At 48.5% G+C, this 25354-nt stretch overlaps 7 protein-coding genes across 7 annotated transcripts; 2 read left to right on the forward strand and 5 right to left on the reverse strand.

Annotated features, from left to right (window-relative positions):
- Window positions 1-48: 48 nt before the first annotated feature.
- On the forward strand, window positions 49-975 carry EV420DRAFT_1637537 (initiation factor 3; the record flags this gene model as incomplete). The annotated part of the gene is made up of 6 exons (XM_060476721.1): window positions 49-115; window positions 167-281; window positions 326-638; window positions 673-709; window positions 757-888; window positions 938-975. The coding sequence occupies 6 exons, from the start codon at window positions 49-51 to the stop codon at window positions 973-975; spliced, it is 702 nt and encodes a 233-aa protein (XP_060336448.1).
- A 91-nt stretch (window positions 976-1066) lies between these two features.
- Window positions 1067-3360, reverse strand: EV420DRAFT_1637538 (transmembrane amino acid transporter protein-domain-containing protein; the record flags this gene model as incomplete). The annotated part of the gene is made up of 11 exons (XM_060476722.1): window positions 1067-1420; window positions 1469-1496; window positions 1550-1632; window positions 1687-1761; window positions 1819-1902; window positions 1954-2185; window positions 2232-2321; window positions 2372-2506; window positions 2557-2854; window positions 2919-3236; window positions 3285-3360. 11 exons carry the CDS (start codon window positions 3358-3360, stop codon window positions 1067-1069), a joined length of 1773 nt encoding a protein of 590 aa, XP_060336449.1.
- Window positions 3361-3597: 237 nt separating this feature from the next.
- On the reverse strand, window positions 3598-7379 carry EV420DRAFT_1760085 (chromatin remodeling complex protein). Its single transcript, XM_060480610.1, has 12 exons — window positions 7069-7379; window positions 6841-7016; window positions 6713-6787; window positions 6627-6654; window positions 6264-6569; window positions 5945-6213; window positions 5246-5892; window positions 4868-5193; window positions 4311-4812; window positions 4214-4279; window positions 4048-4161; window positions 3598-3997 (listed from the first exon to the last, which is right to left on the reverse strand). Exons 1-12 carry the CDS (start codon window positions 7197-7199, stop codon window positions 3869-3871), a joined length of 2769 nt encoding a protein of 922 aa, XP_060336450.1. The 5' UTR covers window positions 7200-7379; the 3' UTR covers window positions 3598-3868.
- Window positions 7380-7798: 419 nt separating this feature from the next.
- EV420DRAFT_1514178 (uncharacterized protein) lies at window positions 7799-10570 on the reverse strand. The gene is made up of 5 exons (XM_060471798.1): window positions 10281-10570; window positions 9841-10207; window positions 9571-9784; window positions 8288-9536; window positions 7799-8239 (listed from the first exon to the last, which is right to left on the reverse strand). Exons 1-4 carry the CDS (start codon window positions 10485-10487, stop codon window positions 8288-8290), a joined length of 2037 nt encoding a protein of 678 aa, XP_060336451.1. The 5' UTR covers window positions 10488-10570; the 3' UTR covers window positions 7799-8239.
- Window positions 10571-10682: 112 nt separating this feature from the next.
- On the forward strand, window positions 10683-12804 carry EV420DRAFT_957147 (uncharacterized protein). The gene is made up of 11 exons (XM_060484141.1): window positions 10683-10797; window positions 10846-10853; window positions 10909-10962; window positions 11021-11026; window positions 11079-11224; window positions 11277-11320; window positions 11370-11634; window positions 11693-11830; window positions 11889-12165; window positions 12225-12307; window positions 12364-12804. Exons 1-11 carry the CDS (start codon window positions 10773-10775, stop codon window positions 12620-12622), a joined length of 1305 nt encoding a protein of 434 aa, XP_060336452.1. The 5' UTR covers window positions 10683-10772; the 3' UTR covers window positions 12623-12804.
- Window positions 12805-14231: 1427 nt separating this feature from the next.
- On the reverse strand, window positions 14232-15605 carry EV420DRAFT_1618022 (cyclin-like protein; the record flags this gene model as incomplete). Its single annotated transcript, XM_060475303.1, has 2 exons — window positions 14232-15290; window positions 15351-15605. The coding sequence occupies 2 exons, from the start codon at window positions 15603-15605 to the stop codon at window positions 14232-14234; spliced, it is 1314 nt and encodes a 437-aa protein (XP_060336453.1).
- Window positions 15606-20911: 5306 nt separating this feature from the next.
- Window positions 20912-24628, reverse strand: EV420DRAFT_1637544 (uncharacterized protein; the record flags this gene model as incomplete). The annotated part of the gene is made up of 9 exons (XM_060476723.1): window positions 20912-21859; window positions 21907-22754; window positions 22824-23577; window positions 23627-23659; window positions 23691-23915; window positions 23971-24113; window positions 24162-24187; window positions 24242-24313; window positions 24363-24628. 9 exons carry the CDS (start codon window positions 24626-24628, stop codon window positions 20912-20914), a joined length of 3315 nt encoding a protein of 1104 aa, XP_060336454.1.
- Between the last annotated feature and the right edge of the window lie 726 nt (window positions 24629-25354).

The raw sequence follows: 25354 nt of genomic DNA on the forward strand, positions 1-25354 counted from the left end.
GCACGTGGCGAGAAAAGTTTCGACTTCGCTTCAAGTTCTACGTATACAATGGCTTCAGCTTGGATATCGCCCTCGACGCGGCCAGAAAACATTGATTATCTGGTATCTGGCGTTGGTGTGTTGTATTTTCTCAAATAATTAACATTGGGCGCTGACTGTGTTCAAGACCGATACAATCCATCCAATGTCACCATTCTCGAGGACTACCTTCTACCAACAGATCAGAAACCAGGAGTACGACTGCTTGGCAAACTTAGGCCATCCTCAAGCTGTAGGGCCTTGTATCTCTGTTTTAAAATTCTCCTGCTCTAACTCAAACATAAAGGTATCAATTCAACCCGGACTTGTACAACCCAGATGTTATCATCAACATCCTCATGAAATCCCTCACAGCGTCCCCTCTGCCAGATTTCAATCTCTGCATGTCTCTTCTTGAAGACAAACCTATCAATGCTACGCTCGATGAGCCCGACCCGCTTCCCGCTCTCCTTCCCATCATACAAGGACTGCACGAACTCCTTGACCGCTGTCGGTTCCCCAAGTTCTGGGAAGTATACCACTCGAACGAACTTGAAAATCTCCGGGATAACTACACGGTAGAATACGTTGGCTTTGAGGATGCTGTCAGGGAAGTGGCCGTGCGTGCGGTCAAAGCGACTTTCACGAGGATAGGAACAGAGCGACTGGGCCAGTATCCTCGATCTGGAGGGTAAGGTCGCTTTAGCTCTTCCTTTGCACATCTCTGACATGATTTAGGTCCCGAGCTACAAGCCTATGTTGAGAACCTGGGCTGGTCAGTCGACCAATCCGGGACTGTTGTCAACATCCCGCCAAATCCAGACAACCAAATCGAAGCCACCGTTGTCCAAGAAAACATTAAGCTACCTCGTAAGTGATGGTATTTTATCTTCGTTCTTCAATACTAACTAGTTCTTAGAGCTCATAAAAGTCATATCTCACGCTGCAAAAGCTTGATGGTTGTTGTAAAAGCTTTCTCTATATGCGATATCTTGTACTGCTATTCTAAGTCATTGTCCATCATGTACGACGTAGACTATGGCAAAGTTCAAGCAGATAAGAATGCTGCTACCGTTCCCCAACCAGCCATCACAACAGCCACACCTACAGCCACCGCCTCAAAGACACCACAAGAGCCTTTTATAGCAATATGGGCACCAATGGGTCCAATCACAACTATCAGGAAGGCCGAAAATGAACCTAGAAAGGCCATTACGGCGCTGAAGTCGGGCACCAGAACAGAAACGCCCACAGAGAGCACAGTGAGGGCTACTCGCAGGATCATACCCAATATACGCTTTCTTGATGTACCATGTGATGGTTCGGCAAGTCTTTTAGCAACATCTTCGTGTGTTGCTGGTGGTAGGTCGATCCCGAGTAGGATCTCGATAGTGGCGTTGAGCTAGTGGATGATCAGGAAGACGCGACGAACAGCTAGACACGCGCCTACCGGCTGAGTGGCCAACGCAAATTTAGACCTGCGTAGAAAACTCCATGAGTACACATATTCTTAATAGGTGAAATTACTTACATTGGGCTTATCACCAACATCCAAAGGCAAGCTTGGTTTAACGCCGGATTGTACCCAGGCGTGCTAAGCAGATCCATGCTAATCTGGGGGTAATATGTTGGGTCGATAGCGTAGGAACAAAGATGCCCAATACTTACCTCTTCGCTAACTGATATTCCAAACATGATGTATCCCGCGTATCCAATTAGCCCATAGATGAGTGTTGCAACGACCTGGGAATTCATATGAAGGTGAGGCCGTGACAGGATATTGATGTTGAGGAGACTCACAAACGCCCAGGTGATCATTTTATCGAACTCTGATGGATCTTCCATGTCACGAACGAGGGACGGGATAACTGCATGGCCAGAGAACTATACAGTTCGCTCAGAAACACTAGCCGAACACGAAGGAAGATGGCATACCCCGGCCATAAATAATCCATACGCTATCCCAAGGTGCCTCCAGCTCTCAATGCCTAAAGATGTTTCGGCCGGCGACCATAAACTTCCCGGTTGCTCTTTTCTAGTAGCACCGTCAATGAGAATCACAGCTATCATCAGGATAGTTGAGATAATGCCCAAAACGGATGTATATGAGAGAAGAGATAATGGCAAGAAAACAGTGGGGATCAATCTAAGTTGTTCAGCGTAGATGCTGTCGTCAGTACAAGAATAGTTTGGCTATTGAATAGACAGCCTACATTAACAAGCCCCATAATTTATATGTGTTCGATGAATAATAGGGTATGATGGCATGCAACGAATCTGCGTACAACGTCACGAGGATCACACTGTATTGATTGGTTAAGATAGCACCAATATTTGAAGCTGATGTACATACCTGACGGAGAATAATTCGAGACAAAAGATAGCACTGATTATGCCTGTTGACCGTGGACCAAAGGCTTTCCGTCCAATGTCGGTGTAGGATCGTAGCCGGGGGTCAGCCCTGATGATTTGCGCCAGAATTTTTGCTCTGTGCTTTGATCATCAATTCAAGTGACCGAAAAGGCAGTACAGACGTACGTGTAACAGCTAACAAAACCGTAAAAGCCAATTAGTATAGTCCCAGGTATCCACCCCGCGTATGCAAAGGCCAGAGGGGTCGAGAGCATTCCAATCCCCAATAGAATAGCTATAGGAGTTGAAAAGCTGTAGAGGAAGATCTTAGCTTGAGCGATAAACTGGAACTGAATATTCATACAGTTTGACCGAATGTACTTGCCCCTCCAAACTTGTACTTTGGAGCAGAAGACAGTGAAGTCTTTGAAGGTTGACGAGCCACAAGGGCGCCTTGTTACTTCTTGAATGGCATTTGAAGAGGCTAGATAATCAGGACGAGGAATGAGGGCGGCGAGGATAGGTTCCAGCTGAGAAGGATACCCTACGGAGCAGCGGCGTCTCTTCATCCGCTCGGGGTGGTGGAGATACGCTCACAGGGGGACTGATGAATGTACTCCGAGGAGATGAAGGAACGAAAAGGGCTGACGGTGGTGTCCTAGGAGAGGGTGACCCAGGATTCAGTGAGTCCCATTCGAATTGGCCGACGAAGTCATCATCGTCTTGACGTTGAGCCGGCGTGAACGAATCGCCATCCGACTCGTCCTCCTCCTCGATAATACTGCCCGATTCTTCATCAAAAGAGTCCGTAAGATCCGGTGAAGACGGCAAGGTCGATTCTACAACCAAAAATTGTGCTCGACGGTCTTGAAATAGTCAGTATCACACAAGGCGTTTCTTGAGAAGCCACGTACAAGAAGCGATGACATCTCGTACGCTCTGAGCACTCGACGCAGACCCAAAGGTAAATCCAGTAGTTGGCAGAGACATTCAGAGTTGTTTTTTAGCCTCCAGGTGGCCGAGAAAACTGGGTCAAAGATATCAGCCGGTGCTTATCGATATCCAATTCCGCTCCCTATCAGCATTGATAGACCCGGAAAATGCACCATCTGGATCGAATTAGGATGGCATGGTATCCATTCTTGGACTTCTATCAGTAGTGAAGCAGCTTGCAGGCGCACAGAATCCGGAGCATGAACAGGCGAATAGGTAATTCAGAGGAAACGTGACAGGATTCACGAAAAGAGCGTGTTATCAGGCTATCTAAATTTGGTTACAACACTGGCAACGTGGCTCCTATGTACTTTTATACACCATATGTTAAATAACTGTGGCAAGTAGTAATTTAATGTAGGCAAGAGTCAATAAAACAGAGACTGGAAGTAATTGCAATGTCACGCAGGATCGCGGTGTCTATAATAATCAAGTGATGGCCTGGAACACAGATGCAAGGTGTGCGGAGACGACACGATAAGAGATCGTATAGCTAGGAGGATAGTTAAGAGGTATTCACTGCTCGGCGATTTGTCCACATCATGTAGGGCTCTCTGGATATATCGTAGCCCGCATGAGCCTTGGTTCGGGTGCTACGCCTTGCTTCAGGGAGTTTAGCATTGACTTGAACGTCCTGCGGGTTATATGAGTACGAAAAAAAAACACATAACCAATAACACTGACCGCGGTACGCTTCCTGATACCAGAAGTTATGTGAATCCACCACTTGGTTAGGGCAGCCTTGAGGGCGACTTCCCTGTGACCCTTGGGATTTAGCCATGCTACAAATTCGTCAAGCTGTATCCCAGATAATAAGTGAAAATAGTGCATTCAGTAGAAGACCACAAACCTCTTCCAACTCAGGAGTAGGCGGCCCACTCTCCAGGTCCAAGGATACCATCTTCTCCTTCTTCTTCTTTTCTGCGACCATCAATATCTTCTTCTACTTGCCGGAGTCTCAAAAGCTCCATATCTGTCTCGCTAGGACCCTGAATGAAAATCCTACCCGTCCCGTATTGCGCTACACCGCCACTCCCCACTAACGACGCCGACCCTAGGCCGTCAAACCACCAGATACGGTTGTAGAATCTATCCCGCCCCAGCGGCTTCACTCTGACACCGCCCAATAATTTCCTGAATTCACGTTCGATGCCTTCAAGTCTCCGTTCGATCTTGTTGACTTCTTCGTCGAGTCTCCGGTGTTCGGCCATGGCTTGCTTGACAGAGGCTTGCTTAGCACGTGCAGCTTCACGTTGCTTTGCTTGGGTTTGCATCTTTTGACGAAGATCCTTCTGGCGGGAGGATCCTTTCTTTGACGTCGACAGTGAGTCAGAAGCAGCATCAGAAGCAGCTACTTCAGAGTCACTGGCTTCCTGCATCGAGATATCTTCATCAGGAGGTATGGAATTGTCCTTGGTTTCTCCAAGAAGAGAGTTCATTTCTTCAGCACTGCAGCAAGATATGTAAGAAATCGTCAACAAAGGATTTCGGTAAAAATACTCACAGTTGTTTCTTGGAACGGTTGACTTCAATCTTCTCCTTGCGAAGAGCAGTCAGCTGTTCCTCACAGGATTCCATGTGAGCGTGGATTGCCTTGCTGGAGACAGCAAGGTTGGTCAGGAAAGAGAGGATTGCTATGCGGTCCACCGGTGGCAAAGAATGATACCGTTCGGCGGGGGAAGACGGCACAGTGTACAACGAAGACTGAGGGGCAGGCGAACGTGAGCTAGATGCACTCGAGGACGTGGAAGGCTCATTGGCCTCCTCGGGTGCAAACAATAACTTCGTCAATATTTCTCGCAGAAGAGGGAAGTTGGTCGTGTTAGCGTGCTGTCGCAACGTATAAGTACGAGACCTCCAGGAGCCGAAAAAAAACACGTACATCCTTCAAGCAACCGACCAGCGCATCCTCCCAACCTTGTCGACCTTCTGCATGCCGTAACGGGACTCTTTCCCAGTTGTTGCCAATATCAGCCATTGCAGCTGTAAGATTCGAGATGGACTGGCCCAACAGCATATCACTACCAGTAGACGCCTCCTCGTCGATAAGTGACATAACCGCACTATGCCGATGGAATGGAACCGTCCGCAGATTATATATGAGGATAGAATGGATTTCGGCGAGCAAAGGGCACGGAGGATCTTCAACGGAGTGACGTATAGGCATGCTCATACTCGTCCAGAGTGAAAGTTGAGAGATGAAGTGGTTGACTGTAGACATATAAGTTTCTAAAAGAACTGAAATGTTTGATGCAACGTACCCATATACAATCAAGAAATTCCAACTCATCAAAAAGGCCTCAAAGGTACCAGGAGAATCGTTGAAAGGAAGCGAAGTGCGACTAGGTATCGGTTTTTGGATTTTCATACCGGCCTTTTTGTCCTTGTCCGCTAACCTCACATCCAGGTCCTCAGTTGGATAACGAACTGGTTTCTTCTTCTTCTTTTCTGCTGCGATTCTTTCCGCCTCCTCTTTCGCCAGTCTCTGTTTTTCCGCCTTCTCGCGAGCTTCGCGCTCACGTTTCTCGGCTGTGCAATGTGGATCAGTACAGAACAGAGATGGAAAACTCAATAGACGTACCTCTTTCCTCCTGTGCCGCTGTCATCTTTTTCTGCCTTTTAGAAGGCGGCCCTTCTTTATCCTCCCAGACTTTCTTGCGTTTGTCGATTTCACCTTTCTTGATTGATTCGACGTCCTTGCGAGTCTCCTCAGGCATCACGGAGTCGACGCCATACCGCTTGGCAATAGCAGGCTTGACAGTCCAAGGCGAAGCGACCGCGGCATCACGATCAACGCAGTCGCGGATGAACCGACGCAGTATAGATTTAGAGAAAGAAAGGCGATCTCGACTACTGAGGTTAGCTCTGATTTCATGCATGAAGCAACGTGATCTATATACCTCATTAACTGGCATGTAACTTCCATCAAACTGCCAACGGTATCTTCATCTTGTTTTTTCGCATTTTTGGCCTTGTCGTGCGCTTTTTCCTTCTCTGGTTCAGTAATTTGAACCCAGTAGAAGTATCTCTCTGGCCTGTCTTGGGCATTAACTTCTGCGGCTGGTATCTTTAAGTCACCAGTGATGAGATGAGGTTCGTCTAGTTCGGCTTTGGGCGAGGACCCTCTGTTTTCCTTGCGCGCGTCACGAGCATCCTGATCTTGATAAAACTTCGGAGGGTAGACCGTATCGACGGTGCCATAGTACCTGTACCGCAGGGATGAGACACAAGGACAAGAAGATAGAAACAGGCAAGATTTTTACTTGGTTCCTTGTAAATCGACAAGCACCCCTGGAGACAAGAAAGAACATTGGCAAGACAGTCAGGCGTGAAGAACAGGGCCACGTACTTTCTCCTTTGAAGTAACGGTCCTTGAAACGTTCATACACTGCTTCGACAAGATGATCAAGTCGACCGACAACCTCTGTGTAGGACATCAGTTTGAAGGGTACGATGTGTTTGAACGCGACCACGTACGCCATTGGACGGCCTTCAAGATGGCTGGCTTGAGTGGCGCGGAGAATCGTGCGTGTAATGTTCGAGCTTCTTGTCGTTCACTTTCGAGAGCCTGAAAATAGTCGAGACCACTTTTTCCGGTGACCTCGCACTGGAACTGCTTCAATCTGTAAAAGGACATACGTGCGGCATACGCCCTTGGGGCCGGTAAGGGTGGTGAGAGGGCGACATAGGGGAATGAGCACGTACTCGTATGTTTCGAAGATCTCGCCAGTATGCCTCAGATAGAAGACCTCTCTGTTAGGGTCTGTCTTGACAGACTGTAGGAGTTCATCGGATGGCTGGGTGAGAACGACCCGCTTGCGTCGACATGTCGGCATGGGAGCTGTGCTGACGAAAATACGGGCGCAGCGAGCAGGGAGCGGCTGTGGCGGGGGCAGCAGCACAGGGAATGGCTGGGTAAGACGGCGGCGACGGCGGGAACGATGAGGAACGAGGGCTGGACGACGCCTGGCAAGTGGATGAGGGGAAGGGGTCGAAACGGATGATGGGAATTCGGTAACGGCCAGGTGGCTGAAGAGCTGGCACCGATACTCCCTCAAAGGTCACCAAAAAGTCACGGCGCCTCGGCCTTTGCTTTCTCCAGCTCCTGCCGTCTGTCCACCATTTTTTTGTTTTGCAATACCTCCCTTGCCCACCTCCATCCCTTCCCAGTGATTCGTCCGGGAATTGTTGTCAGATATTCTGGCTTCATCGAGATGGCTTGCTAGCAGATTCAGGCAGTGTGACATTTTCATCTTGTCACTCATCCACTTGTAGTCAGGTTCGTGCTGCAGTTCTTTTTGGGAACTCGAACAGATATCAGTACACTCCGTCTACAAATATGTACTATGGATGTCGTTTCTCAAAAGTTCTGTGACATTCGTCCTGTCTTCGATGCTCCTCACATAGTGAACTCGGGACCCCTTCCTGCATCACGTGCTCGGCGGACGCGTCAACCATTCCTCGTTCACCCGACGCGTTTTACAACAATAAATCACACACTACATTCGTAAACAATCATGACAACCGTAAAGCTAGTAGATGTCCTCAGGTACCAGCGTATGCTGAAGAACTAAATGATGCAAAAGCTGAATAGTCTGCCAGGGCAGACGTTATTACTTAGGGTAGTGTAACTGTGTTCTAAATACGTCGTAATCCCAAAAGAATGAACAGAGGCACATACAATAGTCCAAGTGTTCTCGTATCCATGAAGAATATGTATCCGTAAGTAGCAATGTCATCCATCGATACTTCGACGCCGTGGGGTTTCTGACGCTTCCGGACTCCCTGTGGGATGTCGGTTCTCTACACCTGCCCTCTTTACGCCCCTTTCCTTGACCTTTTTGTCTTCCTCAACGGCGTGATCGGCAGCTCTCTTCTGTACACTTGTCAGTCCATAGAATACGAAGGAAAGACAACACTCACACTATCCTTTCTGGATAAGGAGAAGAATCTTTTTATCCTCGATGGAGACTTCCAATACTGTATCCCCTTTACCAAACATCGCTTTGTGCTTGTGTTTTGCTTCCACAGCGTCAACCATAGCGATAGCTCTGGCTGCTGGAGATGCCGTCGGTTTTCCTGAAATAGGCATTGTCATACCAGCGTCGTTGCTACCCTGTTGCGCGGTATGCCGCGACCCTTGGGAACCAGTCTCTTCCAATTGTCTGTCGGTATGAGTGGCCGCCATCGGTGAGGATGCGGAGCCGCCTTCTACATTGACCAGAACCCAACCCTGCTTGCCCGACTTATTGTCCTTCTCTTTGCCTTTAGGAGATAAAGACGGACTTGAAGAAAGGCATCCAATCATGCCCGCTTCGCTTTTGCGCAATTCTTCATCAGGTTCACTGAAGACAGGCGAAGCAATCCGATGCGGGACATCCTGAATAGGTTGTTCTTGCGATGCGCTATGTTCCGGCATGACCCCTGAGGTCACACTGGCTACCTCGTCCTTTTCTTCTATCGGGGTCGTCTGCCAGCCGCCTGGAAATTTAGGAGAAGTGGAGGGAGGAGCTTCCGTTTCGGCCACCATTGGATCCGCGATTTTTCCCGTCCATTTAATGGGCACCTCGGTGCTAATCTCTGTGTTAGACGAGAATGCTGAATCTCGAAACACGCCAGGGCTCAAGAGCGGGGGTGATCCAGCCGCACTAGAAGAATTTGACTTGACAACGGCGTCTGCTTGGGCTTCTATATGGGGCGACAAATCCCTTGTCTGACGAGCCGAGACGAGTGGTGGTGTGTTGGATCGCAGAATGGGGTCGGATATTGGAAGGCTAGTAGGATATCCTGATGCTGCGGGAGAGATACGAGGGCTCAGTTCGGCTTGAAATGGCGGAGTAGAGTAGAAAGCCCCAGGCGCTGTCGATGCACCGACACCAGTCATATTTTCAACACTGGAGGGCACTGTACTAGGAAGATTTGCGCGATATCCTTCGCCCTCGGCATCATCATGAACGGACACGGGTACTTGAGCTCGAGGTGCCGGCTTGCGAAGAGCAGGGCTCGCCGAAGATGATGCAGTAGGTAGATGATTAAGCGGTGAGCCTCCATGTGGACGGTGTGGACCGTCCGTGACGGTGCGAGGATGTAGAGGTGAGGGTGAACGTGGAATGGTGCTAGGTTCTGTAGTGAGTTTCCGATGATGAGCGGAAGAAGGAATTGTGAAGGAGGGGCTCAGGACTATGGAATACACGCTTGACGTCAGACTGAGAGGAGTTCAAAATCGATGGAACCGGTGAATCTGGGAGAATCGTTTCATCGGATGGAGGAGAAAGCCCAGTGAATATCCAGAGATCTTTGACTCGCGAACGATTTGTCAGGGATAGTGAGGTGAGAAGGGTGAATGAATGGGCATCGAGCGACGACAAAAGGGAAAGGATATGCTGGAGGGAATCGGAAGCAAATGTATCCTCTTGAAACCCTAATGGTAACGTCAGACCGCTGCTGTAATCGTTGTAAGGGAATGGAAAACAGTACATTTGTAACCCTTTAATTTGAACTCGAAAGAATGATCACCAATCTTCCTTTCTGAAACGACGCCCCGAGGCCACGAGCCGCGTACGGCCTGGAGAATAGCTGGTGTGGTGTCCAGTGGGGGACATATAACACGGAGAGTGGTAGCAGAGGGAAAGGATAAGGCAAAAGGAACCTTAACCTTGGACTTGTCCGAGTGAGACATCTTTGAACCTTCAGGCAAAGGTGAATCGGAACGAGGTGACTGGGTAACAGATGGTTTGGAAAAGGCCATAGCGACACGGTCATCGATTTCACGGCCATAATCAATGCTAGATAGAAAAGAATAGCCATGTTGATATATTATGCTCAGAATTTCCATCAAAAGCCTCTCGGTAGCTGCTGCTTTTCGCATTCGTCCATGGCTTGCCCTCAAGTGCGAATTCGTAGAGTCCATGCGAGACATCTTCGCGAAAAGCAGAAACGAGCGAGCGCTGGTCGAAAAAGCGATGAAGATGTGAAACAACTGGCAAAGGAAAGGAGTAGAGTCTAATGCAGTTGGAACTGGCAATAGCAAGTAGGGAAAAGGTGTTTGGAGTGTGTCTTTGTTCACGGATGAATTCTCGCCTAGGTACGAACGAAGAATCCTGAGGGGAACTTGAGTTGGACATGACGCCGCAAGAGAAAGTGAACGAAGCCAACTATGCTTCTTTCGTAAGTAAAGTCGTCACTTCTGTCCTTAACCCACTTGTGGCGGCGGCTAAGAAGGTTCCTGGCCGAGACACGTGGATTAAGGTTAGGGTCTGAATTCCCGTGTCGGACCTGCGGTCCGGTTTTCACACCTTTTGCCGCTGCTTTTCCGGACCGTGTTCCTTTAGTTCCCTTAAAAGCTGCTCTGGAGCACATTCTCACCCACGATACCTCCCATCTTCCCCTCTCTTGTTTCAATATCGAATATGGACAAGCTGAATATTCTGATGTGTACGTTGGCTTATAAGCATGTGTAGCTACTACCTGATACTTTGGCAGGCGGTGCTGTATGCTTCTAGCTGGTTTGGCTTGAATTTCTTGACCGATTACAAATCATCCTAGGGCGAGTACACTACCGGATGGACAGAATCTGGCGCATCAAAGTCAGACAAGAAGGTACATTGACTTTCTTTGGTCACGATTTTGTGTTAGAGGCCTCATGTCTTCGCTACAGATCGGAGTATGTCGCTGTCCCCAACTTTGACTTCCCGTATCATCTTACGCAGTGAAAGGTTGTTGCTTTAACATGCTTTGATCTTCGAAGGCTAGGAAAAGTGCATAAGCTTGGAATGGCTGGTGTCACCGGCCCCAAGTTTCCCGTCATCAGGGAACACTTGGCTCAAAACATCGCAGGCGTTTACAAGGATATGGATACAATGTGCGGCGTCGTCCTTTCCTCGCAACCTCGGGTTACTCATGGGTGTTTTCAGTTTTGATTCATTCCCAGACGTGGATAAAATCGATCCAGAAGCTTGTAAGTGACCGAAAATGTTGAAATTACACTGATTGCATGTACAGTTTAGACAAGTCTGCTATGGACAAGATGAAGCCCGGAGATGCGGCTATAATTTTTACACCAGACCGTATGATCTTATACTTTTCGGATCGAAATATAGCTTTGCTTATCTGTGGATCAGCTACGCACTACCCTATTGCTATGTACGCCATTGAACGCGGAATTCATGTCCTCGTTACGAAACCTGCTGTCAAATTACTGTCGGATCACAACAAGTTAATAGCGGCTGCCAAAAAGCACAATGTTATTTGTTTCGTTGAACATCATAAAAGGTGTTGGCGATCTTGCATCATCTTATCATAGCGTTAGTGTGTTAAACATACACTATAGATTCGATCCCGTATACAGCGACGCCAAAGCCAAAGCCGCGAGCTTGGGCGAGTTTAACTTTTTCAGCGCGTGGATGAGCCAGCCGAAGAGCCAGCTTGAGACTTTCCGGGCATGGGCTGGTAAAGATTCAGATATCAGGTTTGCGCTTTCACCTGTGGATTTTCTCTCGCAATGCTCAACGTATATAATATTCTAGCTACTACCTTTCATCGCATCATATAGACATCTGCTGCTGGATCCTTCAGGACATTGCAGTTCCAACGCGGGTTGTTGCAAGTGCTGCCACCGGTATTGCAACTAGCGAGCCTTACAACTGTGTTCCCCAAACCGAAGATACTATTACGCTCATGGTAGATTGGCAGTCAATTAAGAGCCCGAAACACCGAGGCACAGGAGTCTACACAGCGAGCTGGACAGCACCCTTAAAATCCGGTGTTCATTCTGCTCAGCAGTGGTATTACATGGGGGAGAAGGTATGTAAGCCCGTGTCTCTACTGAACAAGAAATCCGACCTTTGCGGGGTTCGTCACAGGGTGATATTACTGTAGACCAGGCTCACCGTGGTTACGATGTGACTGTCGACGATGCTGGCAAGTCGTGGTATAACCCCTTCTAGTGAGTCTTCATCTCGATAATCGGCAACTGATGTCTCATAATGCAACTTACTCTAGTATGAAATATTCACCTTCCGAAAGCGGGCATTTTGACGGACAACGAGGGTATGGCTATGTTTCCATCGAGAAATTTGTCGACGCGGCTCGCAGTGTCAATGCAGGACTAATCAAACCTGCGGATTACGATTTACACGGCCTTCCGACAATCGCAAACACCGTGCTCACAACTGCGATCTTGAACGCCGGTCGCATCAGTCTTGACGAGAAGCGACCGGTAGGTATTAAGAAAGATGGTGATACTTGGGTTTTGCTGTGAACGAAGTTCTTCTGGGTGTTAGAACTTCAGAATTCCTCACCCAAGGTTTGTTATCATGTGGCGAGAAGTTTTTATGCATCTGTATATCAACCGGCTGCGATGAAAGGGCCGTGTCAAAATAAGGATAAAGGTATTACATACTTGAATTCGAACAGTGATGATATTACCTTCTGTGCGGGGGTTTTCTTATAAGTAGTCGGCAGTTGTGTCCATTCATGGACAAGAAATTTTACCACACAAGTCGGCCTCAACTACATGTACAGAATTGCTAAAAGCTAATTCACTCCGCGCTTTACAACGAGACGTCCCTTCTCAAGGACACAGTTATAATAGACCGATCTTCCCAAGGTGCCGGGCATCGTCATGTTGTCAAAAGACCCTGCGCCATATCACACGGCAATAATTCTTGTCACGGAAAGATCAGTGAAATTTCATGTTCATATAATAGCTGATTCAAAGTTCCGCCTAGATTTTGAGCATCTCGTCGTGCCGATCCCGGTTCGATTGTTCTTCAGCAAGTCCATGCTCGGCACTTAGTCTCTTGACGTACTCCAATGATCTGAGCTAACTCGGCTAACGTGGCGATAGTGAGGAAACACGTAGGTTCTTGACAAGACGACTGATGTTTGAGCCACCATCAGACGGGAGAATCCGATCTATAAGCATCCGCCGTCGCTAAAGATTCGGAAAACTTTCAGACAGCCAGATACCGTAAAGACGACAGATTGATTTGCTTGATAAAGGAACGCGAGTGCAACAGGACGAGATGTGCGACGGAGGACTTCAAAAATATAAGTAAAAGGTGAGAAGTAAAAATGTAATGTGCAGTGAAGAGGAATGCGATGAAATGCCGATGCGATTGTACTTGTGAGGTACAAGAGTGAGGTGTCTAGGCGCGGAGACCAAAAAATATATGGAACTGGCGTATAATGGATGCCAGGCTGGTCGGCGATGAGGAGAGGAAATAAAATGAACGATAATTTGAAGAATAAAATAAAACAATGCAAGTCTTGAGAAGAATAGTAATTTGCAAGCGAACGCGTGCAGTAGGTAATGTGAATGAAGTGAATGGGAGAAGATGATGATGACCATATGCATAGAGGGACAAGGTTCGGAATGAATGTAATGTCGCGGATGAGGAGATGTGCAGCGGAGTAGCGGAGTAGATGTAATCACGGATAAAGGGATAGATGACCTCTCCACAAGTTAATGAGGCGAGGGGAGGCTTTAGAAATTGGAGTCCAAGACACGCAAAGTTGAGCGAATGTCTTTCGTCTCGACTCGGCGTCCTTCAACCAAAGTACGTCGGGACAATCTTTGCGACCCATTGAATAGGTTGTAAACCTGCCAATGTGCGATAGCGGTGACGATAATGATGGATGCGGGATGATAATGGGATGGATGAACTGAAAAATGGTAACAATTGCGAGAGAAAGTGATGCATGGATGATTGATATTGTAGAGAACAGGATTGCGGATTGTCGGATGCGAGGCGACATGTATGGTATTACATTTTGCGGTACTGAAAACTTTTGGACAGGAACAGGGAGACAAGATGGGAAAGTAACGATGGGAAATACAGGCGCGATTGCGGTTTTGAATGAGACTGCTATGGGAATGCAAATCTTGGCGACCCATTGCGATTCTGCAGCACTGGTCGACAGGTCACAAAGTCATGTGGAAGATATTGGTCCAGAGGGCTGTCCGGTCTGTGCTTACTAACGACAGGCTCAAAAGTTGTCGGTACATTCTCCTTGTCAGAGTTGTAATCCATGAAGGATTCACTCGTAATATAGGGCTCGCTGGATAGTACTGCGGGCGTCGTTGGCGTAAGGGGGAAATCATCGGACGTGTCCGACACCGACGTTGTGGCACTCATGGGGGTGCTGACCGCAGAGGTTGCAACGGTACGGGTCGGGGTCACAGGAAAAGGCGAACACGTCTGTCCGGCGAAGCGACCCCCCTTTAAATAGTACTGCACAACAAACGTAGCAGCTTTCGAATAGAAAGCATATGAGTACTTCTTCACCAAAGTCTCCGACAAGTCATTGACGTGCGTCCCGAGACGAGTGTCCAGCAAGTCGACAACCTCCAAACACTCGTCTGATTCCTCCCATAGACGGCGAGGTTTGCCGCAAAGGAATCGTGATAGAGTGAGTGCAGCCAGGGCGATAGACGAGGGAGCAAATCTGACAAATTCACGATAGAAAAGGGTTATCTCCATGAGAAAACGGGCGACATGCTGCACTTTAGCTTCCTCGAGGCAAGGACCGCAGCACATGAGCCGAAGCCAAGCTTCAGCCGTCGGATGGCCAAGGGTCCATTGGATGGTAGATAAAACGTGTCCCTCCATTTGGATAAAGGCCGACTCTTCATACGCGTCATGGCACATCTGCACGAGATCCTGGACTGTAGGAACGCGGTCCTTGGCATCTTCAAACTTTGCAGCGATCCACAAAGCAGCGCAGCCGACGAGCTGGTAATGCTTGATATATACGATCCTCCGAGAGACGTAACGATCGACAATATTGAGGGCGAGATACAGCGTTTCTGGGCGTAGTCGGAAGCTGAAGTGAACCTCAACGAGAAAGTCGACGAGACACGGCCGCATGTGCCACCTAATCTCGGGCTGCTGATCCATAGACTGGGTCGACGACATGGTGAAGAGCTGGACATGCGATAGAAATTTGGGTATATGCGTACACGCCAAGATGTACGAGACACGTACCTCCATCTCATGCATATAGACTCTTATTTCGTCGCGGTATTCGTCCTCCAATAGGATGCCTTCTCGCCGAAGGGCGAGGGTGTGCACGTCACGTTGCCGCTGCAGAATGAGAGCAGATTTGGCTGAGCGAGGCGAGCGACGAGAAGGACCATATGCTGGGAGCAACGGCGTCTTCTTGGACACGCCATGAGGAGATGGCCGCTTCCTTGGGTAGATAAGGGAGGTTCGAGTATGTTTGTTGGAAAGATCCTTCATATCTTGGGGACTGGCGGGAGAAGGAGGGTGAGCGCGTGAGGACATGATGATAGTAGAACAAGAAGGCCTGGCAAGAAAATCAAGACAATGACAGCGCGTCTGCAGAATGCAGGTGGCAGACCCAGCGCGTGGTGGTCGTACAGAAGAACCAAGGCAAGAGACTAGCACCTTGGAGAATGCCTTAAATGGTGAATGTTGGAACAAACCAATGGCCAGCCACGCGATCGAGTAACATCCACACACAGACTCGACGACAAGACGATCGAAAACATAATAAAAAAAACGACGGCTCACCAGTGTGTGACAGCTATTCATGCGATGGGGACAGCAACAACGACAGCGAAGCGTGTGCAGGTCGTGAGTGAAGGTAGAGGCACTGGAGGAAATAAGAGTCGTGGTCAGCGTGGATGGTCGTGAAGAGAGGAGAAGGGAGGATCGACAACGTCGACGACGAAGAGAAGAAGCGAGGCCGAGGCCAGGTAGTATATAAAGTACGAAATACTCGAATCGGACAGAAATAATAAAATAGAAATAAATAAAGAATTGATGAAATTGCAAGATTCGGTTGAAATACGTGAAATAGGATGAAAATGTCCAGATCAATCGGGAAAATGCTGCCGGTTGCGGTGTCAGAAGTCCTCGATTATCAGCGCTCAATCGTGCCCTGACACCTCCTGCCATCTTACGACACCTAAGTGCCGCACATTCGCTGCGATAACAGGGCATATCAACCTGCAAGGCTGCAGACGACAAAATGCCAGCAAGGAATGTAGGGGCAATGGCGCGGACAAAAAAAAAACGGCCAGAAAAATGTCTTGAAAACAAGCCTAGAAAAACAAGACGGAAATTGTCGTCCGCCGAGCCAGATTTTGGGATCATCCGCGGTAGTTCCCACAGACCACGTTTTACAGCCACCTCGACATGACGTATCGACGTAACGGAAACCCACCTCAGCAACAATTCTGTCCTTTTGTCCATCAGTACTGGGCCTCTCTGTAAGGACTGTACACGTACCAATTTTTAACGCGAATATCGCACCCGTCTGTTCGCCGCGTCAGTCTTCCAATCACCCTCCCAAGGCAACCTACTCACGATACGGAGTAGAGGGTCACTTGTTTGAAAAGCAGGCGTCCTGCTTGAATTAGAAAAGAAATTATACTTGCACTTTGGATGTTATGACAACAGAACCGAGAAAAGGCGACGAAAAGAACGACTGTGGTGAGTTGAGATGGGTGACTCCGAGGATATAGACAACGATGCAATGTTGTAAGGGCTATCGTTGGGCCAGAATGGTAATGCGACGCACTCGACAAGTGCAGTGAAACACGGCGAGTACGCGGCAGAGGGATGGCTGAAAAGATTGTTAGTTTTGCGGCGAGTAGTTTTTGAATGGCGAGCTTTGGCAATGTGTTTAACGCGTGTTCCGCTTATACGCCTCGCAGTGCAGGGCAAAATCGGACTATTCGCCTGTTCGGTGATAAGAAACCCTTGATCTTCATCTCATTCATCTGTGATTCGTATCGGATGAAGACCCATTTGTATGGAAATGCACCACGTTTTCTGCCTGCAGGCAGAGAATTCGTCTTCAACTTGACACTTTTGTGCGCGGCTCTATTTAGGTAAGCCGCAATCACGTAATTAGCCACCATCCTTATCCTCCGACGTGCATTAGTCCGACATCCTCTTCCGTCAAGGACGCCGTACTCTCAATCTAACTACCGTCCATTAGCAAAATTAAATAGGAAGGCGTCCGTATTTTTGTAACCAGCTGCCTACCCGCTGTAACCGTGAGAGCCGTGCATCATTGCCCACCAATATACCCCTCACATCAGTCACACTTATCGCCCATCATATGCCACACTGTACCCTTTTCTTCCTCTAATCTCACGTATACAGATCATCTGTGCGACATCCCTCGCCGGTGCTGCGCCCGTGGCAAGTCCTAGGTTCCGAATAGATAGATATTCGAGCGACGTATCCATAAATTCTGCACGTCAAAGACCACCAGGCCTTCAATATTAAATAAACCTTTTAATTATCTGCTTGTTACACGTATCTTGAATCTGAAGCGAGGCAGCTGCGATTTACATATTTACAGTTAAGCTCTGACACGCAGCCTTATAGATCCAAAGTGTACAGCGACGTGATGCAAAAGTGATGAGACTGTGATTTACCGTGAGGTATCTCAAATATGGTGCTACCTAGATTGTCAATAACTTCCTACGCTGTACCGAGTGAAAGATATGACAGAATCAGGGAAGGAAGAATGGAGAATACCTTCTATCCGCACATTCCCTCGACCTTGTTACCGAGATCATACAAGTCGGATCGAAGGCCGGTTTTTCGCAGAATCATATGTCATCGTGGGCCACCCCATGCGTAACAGAATCCCAGATTTCCCGCCGTGGGTTCCGTTTTGCCACAACGAGAGCATCCTTTGTGCCTCAGGTCTTAGTAGGTAACCTAACAAGGTACCATATAAAGATCAGCGAGAGCATACCACTTCTCGAAGGCTTAAACGGTTTACGTTGAAATTCGTATGCATTATGAAGTTCCTGTAAATTAAGAATGCCGGTTGCTGTGACTCCTGCTCCTGGCGCTGAGCTGTTTCAAAAACGATGTACATAAATGCAGTTGTCGAGTGCTGTAGAATTTCCGCACGCTAGAACCACCGCACTGCAATGACAGCAATGACTTTGATCTCGGTAGAGTAAGCATGCCCACTTCAGGGCGCTAAGTCGCCTTGGGTGTTGACCGAATTGACGTCCACGACGACCTGGACTTTTAATTTATTATTTCTCCGCCTCGGGAAATTTGCTCGCCTGGTCCTGTAAAATTTCGCGTTTGAAGCAACGCCATTTATTTAAGTACCTTAGGCGTCAGCCTTATTTCAGGTTTGAAAAGGCGGAAAATCGAACTAGCGTACCACGGTCCACGGTTAGATCCAATATCTATCCAACGGAGATGCAGACAAACACACTAACATAGTGAGGCAGAGGATACCCTCCTGGCCCTCGTACCTTGTCTCGTTGTTCCGAAGGAGCTCCACTAAGATACCTTACGATACATTTCAGTTATTGAGTTCTGAATCAGTAGAAAATACGAAAGTATGTAGTACCTTGGAGGACGTGTCGGGCCCGGCAGGTGCCCAGATCTACGATGGGGTCTTACTTTGTTCCAGATTCAGCATATTTGTCCCAAGACAACAGAGGCTTCTCATCCGCGACGGCACACCCTATTGTTGGTCAACCTTGCCGACGTGCCGAAATCTTGTGTATTAGTATGTAGAGATTTATGGATTTCGAGCAGTAAATGTGGGAACGATTACCATCTGATGGACGCATAGACATGATGGTCAGTCTCTGAAGTTATGGACAACCTGAAGTTCCTGAGATCCTACTGGAAAAAGGTACAATTGTTTTAGGGATTAGAATCAGTTGTATTATTAGGATCGCACTGATAACGCAGCTGACCTTGAAACAACTTATCATTACTTTCCATGATCGTCCCCTTACTTTGAAATATGATGTATAGTCCTCGTCGCCACCATACGGGGCCATACGGTTACCAACGTTGTAGTTTATCGAGGCTGTGAAATGCTGATATGAGTTACATGACGATCTTAGATGGACGAAAGTAAGCATACAAATATCGCGAGACTCGATGAAATAGATGCGGGCGGTTGTCCAAGTGCCGCTGAAATGCATAGATAATAATATACGTTTAGTCTGAGACGGAAAATGGTGTTCACAAACCTGTCCGGGAAAGTTCGTGCCTTGTAAGTTCCGCAACAGAATCGCGATATGCAGGCGGTAGCTGAAACTCGGAACTCAACGCCACTGACCAGGGTCGTATGATGTTATAGCCACTTGTAATAGAGGTGTGGCGAGCTCCGGTATATAAGGAATTCCGTAAGTTATGACAGTGCGAAATGCCGCGATGGTGGAAAAACGTACACCACAGAATGGTGTATGGATGTCCTGGATAATTTCTCGGCGTTTTTTCTTTAGTTCTCCAAAGAAAAGAACTCCGGGAATGATTCTCGACGAATATCGGGTTGGCCGTGCTGGTGGCAATCTATTACTTGCTGGCCGGAATATGAAGGCTGTTATAGATGATATTGAGTAACCTGACTAGCCTACATTAAGGACCCTACTGGCGCACAGCGTAGTGGGTGATCTGGATAATGGAATCAGGCCTGTCATCATGGTCGTGACATCTGTAGGAAACTATCAACTTGTTCCTACAAAAATAAGGCAACTTACATACCAAAGAATCGGCTGGTTTCTTGTAGCACTATCAAGAGGTTTTCGTATTGGGCGAAGGAGCGCACTCTTGCGAGATGCTTCGAAATGGAGTCTAGATCGTGAAGGTCCCACATAACGCCTGCGGACAGATGGATGAGCGCCCTGGGCGTCAGACCTCCCTGAGGGACAGGCGTTTTATACCAGTTACCGATGGAACCATCCAGACGTCCCACATAGAGTGGATTGCGTGAATTTACCGTCACCAGCGCTTTTGCTGACACAGTTTGCACTACTGTCGTCTCAGCGACCATTTCCATTTTATCAAAAGCGGTGAACGTTGAATACCACTTTAAATGACATCTAGCTTTTGAATCGGCGCCTGCGATGATCCTTACAGTTGTCACATAAACTTCGTTGGTCCCAAACATTGCGGGAAGGACTGCCACGACGATTGCCTAGTACCGGGGAGATGTAAACCCCTCAGTGATTGGATGTGAACTGAGTTAGACTGGGAAGATCAGAGAGGAAAGAATGTCAACGCTTCCATTAGAAGGGGCTTATTTCCTTTCATCTAGTTCCCAGATATTTCGTCGGTGGATGATGACCTAAGATCCGATAGGACGCAGAGCAGCTGAGGCCTACAAATATCGTTAGTCCCAATGCAGTTTCACATAAAATATCATGGCCACAAACCTAATGTCTGAACTCGTCACCATGCCTACTTGCGTCAGTAACGAGACTGAACGAATGGTTAACGGAAATCAAAGATGTGTCGTCAGTGCGTGACTTGATGAACACGATATAAAGGAGAGACGTAGGGAATTCTACTCCCCATGATTCAATTGTTGTCGTTATGTGATATCTGATGCATTTCTACGCCGTTCGTCAACAGAATAATGTCGTGTAGTGGACTCACCGTCGCCATCTGGAGCCTAACACTACGCCGGAGGTAACATCAAGGTATAGCAGAGTCTGTCGTAGCAGGTGATAAACTAATGACAAAATGGAACTGTAAGACAATGCAACAGAAGATTCATCAGATCAAGTCTGGATCTTGTTCTACTCTCTGCGTTGACCGCCCAACAGAAGTGCCATGAGATCAGCTGATTGAGCGTTTGGTGGTACTTGTTGTTGAAGATGGGGCAGCATATGAGGGGCGAGATGGGGAGGAAGCTGCTGCTGCTGCTGCCGCATAGCATGCAGCGAGGCTTGTGCACTATGGTTCTGCCCAGGATACACGTTGGCGCCCATGCCTCGGACACCACCGCCAAGCGTTCCCATGTTCAAAAGTTGGGATTGATTGGCGCTCCGTAAATCTAGTCCATTCGGATGTCCCAGACCTCCCAGTGCATGCTGTGAAACAGTACTTTGTAGCTGTTGAGGCGGAGCCCTAGGGGGGCCTACGTATCCCAAGTTTCCGCCAGGGGCAAAGGTGGTAAAAGGCTGAGGCCCGTTCACGGGTCCACCATGAACGCTTGGTATCCCAACAAACTGGTTGGGTTCATGAGGCGGACGTCCTCCAAGATTTGCTAATCCTGGAGGTATGCGCTGATGCTGAGACGCTAGCGGATTCTGACTGGAAATAGGTGAGGGTCCACCACGGTACTGCTGCAGAGGAACCGCCGCATGTCGCCCAGCAGGCTGGGAGTAAGGAACTGGGCCAGAGTAGAGATGATCAATTCCGCGTTGCGGCATGGGAGGAATACGTTGGGCATTCAGATGGATAGCCTCGTCCAGAGGATCTGAAAACATCCCGCCGTTTTCACGATTTCGCGGGGGAGGAGCGGACCGCAAGCCAGGTACCAGTCCATCCGGCATGAAGTTGCGATTATCGAGACGGCTCTCGTATAACGGTTCCAGTCGGCTATTCTGCAAATGGTGCGACTGCGACTGCAATTGCTGCTGCTGCTGAAGCAAGTGTAATTGAGCTTGCGCGTGCTGTCCAAATGGGATGCCACCAAGCGTAGGAGCAGAATTCGGAGGATTTATGGTATTGGGCCGCTGAGCCTTGTCAATTCGTAAGTAATAGTACATCTACACTAGCTAGAACGCACCTGTGAAGAATTGTTCAACATAGCATAGATGTCGTCCATATTTCTGAGGTCAGGGTTTCCATTGTATCCGCCTTCAGGTCGCTGACCAGGGGTTGGCGAGGAAGACATGAAGCCTACCGGAGTCTGCGCTTTAGGAGCATACGTGAACCCTTCCCGCGTTTTACCATCGAAAAACTTCGCAAATCGGCTACCCTTCCCAGGTGCCTGTCCTGGAGCAGAACCTTCGGCACCAGGATCACCCCAAGGGCCAGATTCTGACGACATTGACTGACGCTCGCGACGTGCGGATTCTGTTGCACCCGATGAAAGACTGGGATCATGTTCCTCAAACGGCGAAAATGTATTTGGCGTGCGATGAGATTCTGTTTTCGAACTTTCCAGCGGCAAAACATTCGAAGGTAGATTGAGTTGTGCCAAGGAAGGCTTTGTTTGGGATTGCAGCGTTCCCGCACCGTTCGCAATTAGAGATGCAGCGGCTTGTGGCTTTGTAGGTGCTCGAGAGCCAAAGGCGAGAAGGCGAGAACCCTGAGGAGGATTAAAAGCAGGAGTGGGTTGAGGCTGCAAAGGGTCAACGGAAGGGCGATCTGCTTGAGTCCCATCTTGGTTAATCGGTCGGGGGAAAAGTCTTGAGGAAGTTGGAGTTTTGGATCTCTCTCGATCAGGAAGAATACTTTGTTGTTTGGACTGTTCCCCAGTGACAAACATCGACAACAATGAGGCTGAAGGGTCAGCGGCTGCGTTGGGAGCTGCTTGTATGGCAGAAGGGGTGTTTACAGAAGGAGGAATGTGAACGTTTTCGGAGGCCCGAGCTGTCGTTATACTAGTCGAAGATTCAGAGGTAGGGGCTTCTGAGATAGTAAGATAGAGCTAGCCAAAGAAAAAAAGGCAGGACTTGCCTGCTGCCGCTTTGTCTTGACTTTGAAGTTCAAGATGGACGTCACTGGACTGGTCCAATTTCTTCTGTTCTTGCTCCCGTTTCATCAGCATCTTGAAGATCTGGATCTCATCCAATTGTTTTTCGGGCGGTGAAGTCTGATCGCTGGCATCCTTAACACTCTCCGATGGCTTATCAGCCTTGCTCTCCCGTTGTTCCTTCTCCTTCATACCCTTCTTCCAAGCTTGGATGCCATCCAATTCTCCATCAGCACCTTTGCCACCTAATATTCCTGTGCTTGTTGAGGTAGGGACATACGTGTCCATCCATGCAGGTTCCTTCTCCCTCTCGCGCTCGCTACGTCGGTCGTCTCGGTCTCTGCCATCATCTGTGCCATTCTTCCTATCCCTACCAGTAGCTTTCTTCGACCGATCATCTCCAGGCGTCCAACGACGGTCATTCGAGGGGTCCCACGCTTGATCATGACTAGGCTTATCGCGTCTATCACGTTCACGTTCTCTCTCCCGCTCTCGCCGCGTTGCCATACGTTCATCTCTCTTACCATCGTCTCGCCAGCGCCGAGGATCGTCATTGTCCTCTATCCGTGTCACGGTCCCTCCCGCGACGGTAGTCGTCTCGATCGCCGTCTCTGCGATGTTCTTCCCGGTCACGGTCACGGCGATCTCTGTCCTCACGGTCTCGCTTGGACGTAGATGGGTCCCTTCTTGACCTAGAGGTATCCCTAACGCGAGAACGGGGACGCTCTCGTTCATCACGGTCCCCCCGAGTATCGGAACCTGCTGTCTCATTAATACAAAGTCAAAGTTCAAACAAGACATTACTCACGTTCATCTCTTCCCAGCCGCCGAGGCTCACCGCCTGAAGATATATCAGCGGGACGTAAGTATACTAGTGAAATGAATGTCCTACCTCGTCGCCAATCTTCATTAGTTTCGCCTGCCTTCTTTTTGCCGTTTTCCCTGGCTTCCCCTCGTCGCGCAGCGACACCGGAAAGTTGAGGCTGCCCTGATGTTCGGCTCGACCCAGGTCCTAGATGAGACACAGGTTCCCTGTCCTTGCCCCTTATATTGGACAAAGGAAGTGCTAAACGGTCCCGGTCGAATTTATCAGACAGCTGAATTGAGACTTGTTTAGCAGGCAGAAAGGGATTAAAAAATACATTTCTTTACATTTCTTAGTCTCTCCTGTCCCTCTTTGTCTCTGAGGTCCCTGTCTTTATCGCCATCTCTGTCGCGCAAAGATTGGTGTTTGAAATTTCCCATTTGTGAAGGTTGAGAGAGTGTGGATCGAAAAGAGGGCCGCGAAGACGCATCTGCAACTGACGTGAATATCTGTAGGCTGGATTTTTGTATGTTTTTACCGTTATCGTCGACGTCTCGTCGGAATCTATGAATAGTCAACTCAAAAACAGGAAATGACGAGTTTATTGCAGTGGCTCACCGCCGCTCCCGAGCACTATTAGGAGGAGTCGAGTCATGATCTTTCTTGTTCAAATTCTGTTCATTTTCAGCACTGCAAGGATGGTCAATAAAAGACGAACGTAAAAAATGTCGCAACACACCCAAACCAATCTTTCAGTTCAGGCATGTCCGTTGGAGGCGCAACCAGCGGTGATTTACTCAAAGCCAGCATCTGAGCTGCAGTGTAGATTCTCAGTGGACGCTGAGAGGGTTGAGGAGTGGGAGTGTCGTCTTGTTCTGGTGACAAGTCTTCATCTTGAAGTTTTGCGCCTTCCAGAGAAATAGCAAGGGCGTCGACGGGTGTCGTCTCGGAGGTTATTGGTAGCTCTGTATCCATGAGAGAGACGTCAGTGGTGGGTGAAGCCATGACGAAAAGAAGGGGAGACGATGCTGTTGGTACCAGCTGGTGGGCGGCCCAAAGCAGAGACAGACAAGTGGTCAAAGCGCACCGCGGGCCTTCAAACGATCACGCTCACAACATTCTATTGTTCCATGCACCAGCCCACTCTAAAACATTTTCTTTTGCGACAAAAAGTCTTAGCATTGTACAGACGTGCTCTACGCTCTTCCAAAGGTGCTTTCTTTCCTCATCTCACTGGAAATTGAACCAACTTGTTTCAGCTATAGCAGACCCTGTTACCCGACGAGAAACCATTACTTGGATAAGGAGCGAATTTGAACGGAATCGTCATATTACGGATGTTGTAAGTCCTCGTTGGAACAACCTTTGTAGCCCCATTTTGGTGATGCATGTACGCGTAGGTCGCTATTGAAGAACAGCTCAGGCTTGGCCGAAGAGAAATTAGTCAAATACTTCCCAGCTCTCGATGATCTCGATTTTTCCTGTGGCTGCTAGTCATCTTTGTCACCGCTCAGTGCAGAATCAACATCCCATGAGTTTCGAGCATGGCCCGTGCAGTGCGATGCGGTCAACACGTGGATGTAATCAGGGGATCAGATTAGGAGGGCTCATACTTGGTCCACTCTATAGGCGAAGCTCTTCCTTGCAATCAGCTGTTCAAGTTATCTTTGGAGTAGAAGCTGATATCATACAAGCCGTTGAACAGCCTCATCAACAGCATTCTTCCCATCG

The sequence above is a fragment of the Desarmillaria tabescens genome (genome assembly GCF_030435595.1).
Source record: "Desarmillaria tabescens strain CCBAS 213 chromosome Unknown EV420scaffold_5, whole genome shotgun sequence".
Classification (NCBI taxonomy): Eukaryota; Fungi; Basidiomycota; class Agaricomycetes; order Agaricales; family Physalacriaceae; genus Desarmillaria; species Desarmillaria tabescens.

Coding starts and splice junctions, on each gene's coding strand:
- EV420DRAFT_1760085 (XM_060480610.1), bottom strand. CDS start 7,199: ATGCCGACATGTCGACGCAAGCGGGTCGTTCTCACCCAGCCATCCGAT. Junction 5,194..5,245: donor TGGTCGGTTGCTTGAAGGAT/GTACGTGTTTTT, acceptor ACGTTGCGACAG/CACGCTAACACGACCAACTT. Junction 3,998..4,047: donor GTATCAGGAAGCGTACCGCG/GTCAGTGTTATT, acceptor TATAACCCGCAG/GACGTTCAAGTCAATGCTAA.
- EV420DRAFT_957147 (XM_060484141.1), top strand. CDS start 10,773: ATGGACAAGCTGAATATTCTGATGT. Junction 11,225..11,276: donor TACAAGGATATGGATACAAT/GTGCGGCGTCGT, acceptor GGGTGTTTTCAG/TTTTGATTCATTCCCAGACG. Junction 11,635..11,692: donor TTCGTTGAACATCATAAAAG/GTGTTGGCGATC, acceptor CATACACTATAG/ATTCGATCCCGTATACAGCG.
- EV420DRAFT_1514178 (XM_060471798.1), bottom strand. CDS start 10,487: ATGTCCAACTCAAGTTCCCCTCAGGATTCTTCGTTCGTACCTAGGCGA. Junction 10,208..10,280: donor TTTCTGCTTTTCGCGAAGAT/GTCTCGCATGGA, acceptor GCAGCTACCGAG/AGGCTTTTGATGGAAATTCT. Junction 9,537..9,570: donor TCGATTTTGAACTCCTCTCA/GTCTGACGTCAA, acceptor CATAGTCCTGAG/CCCCTCCTTCACAATTCCTT.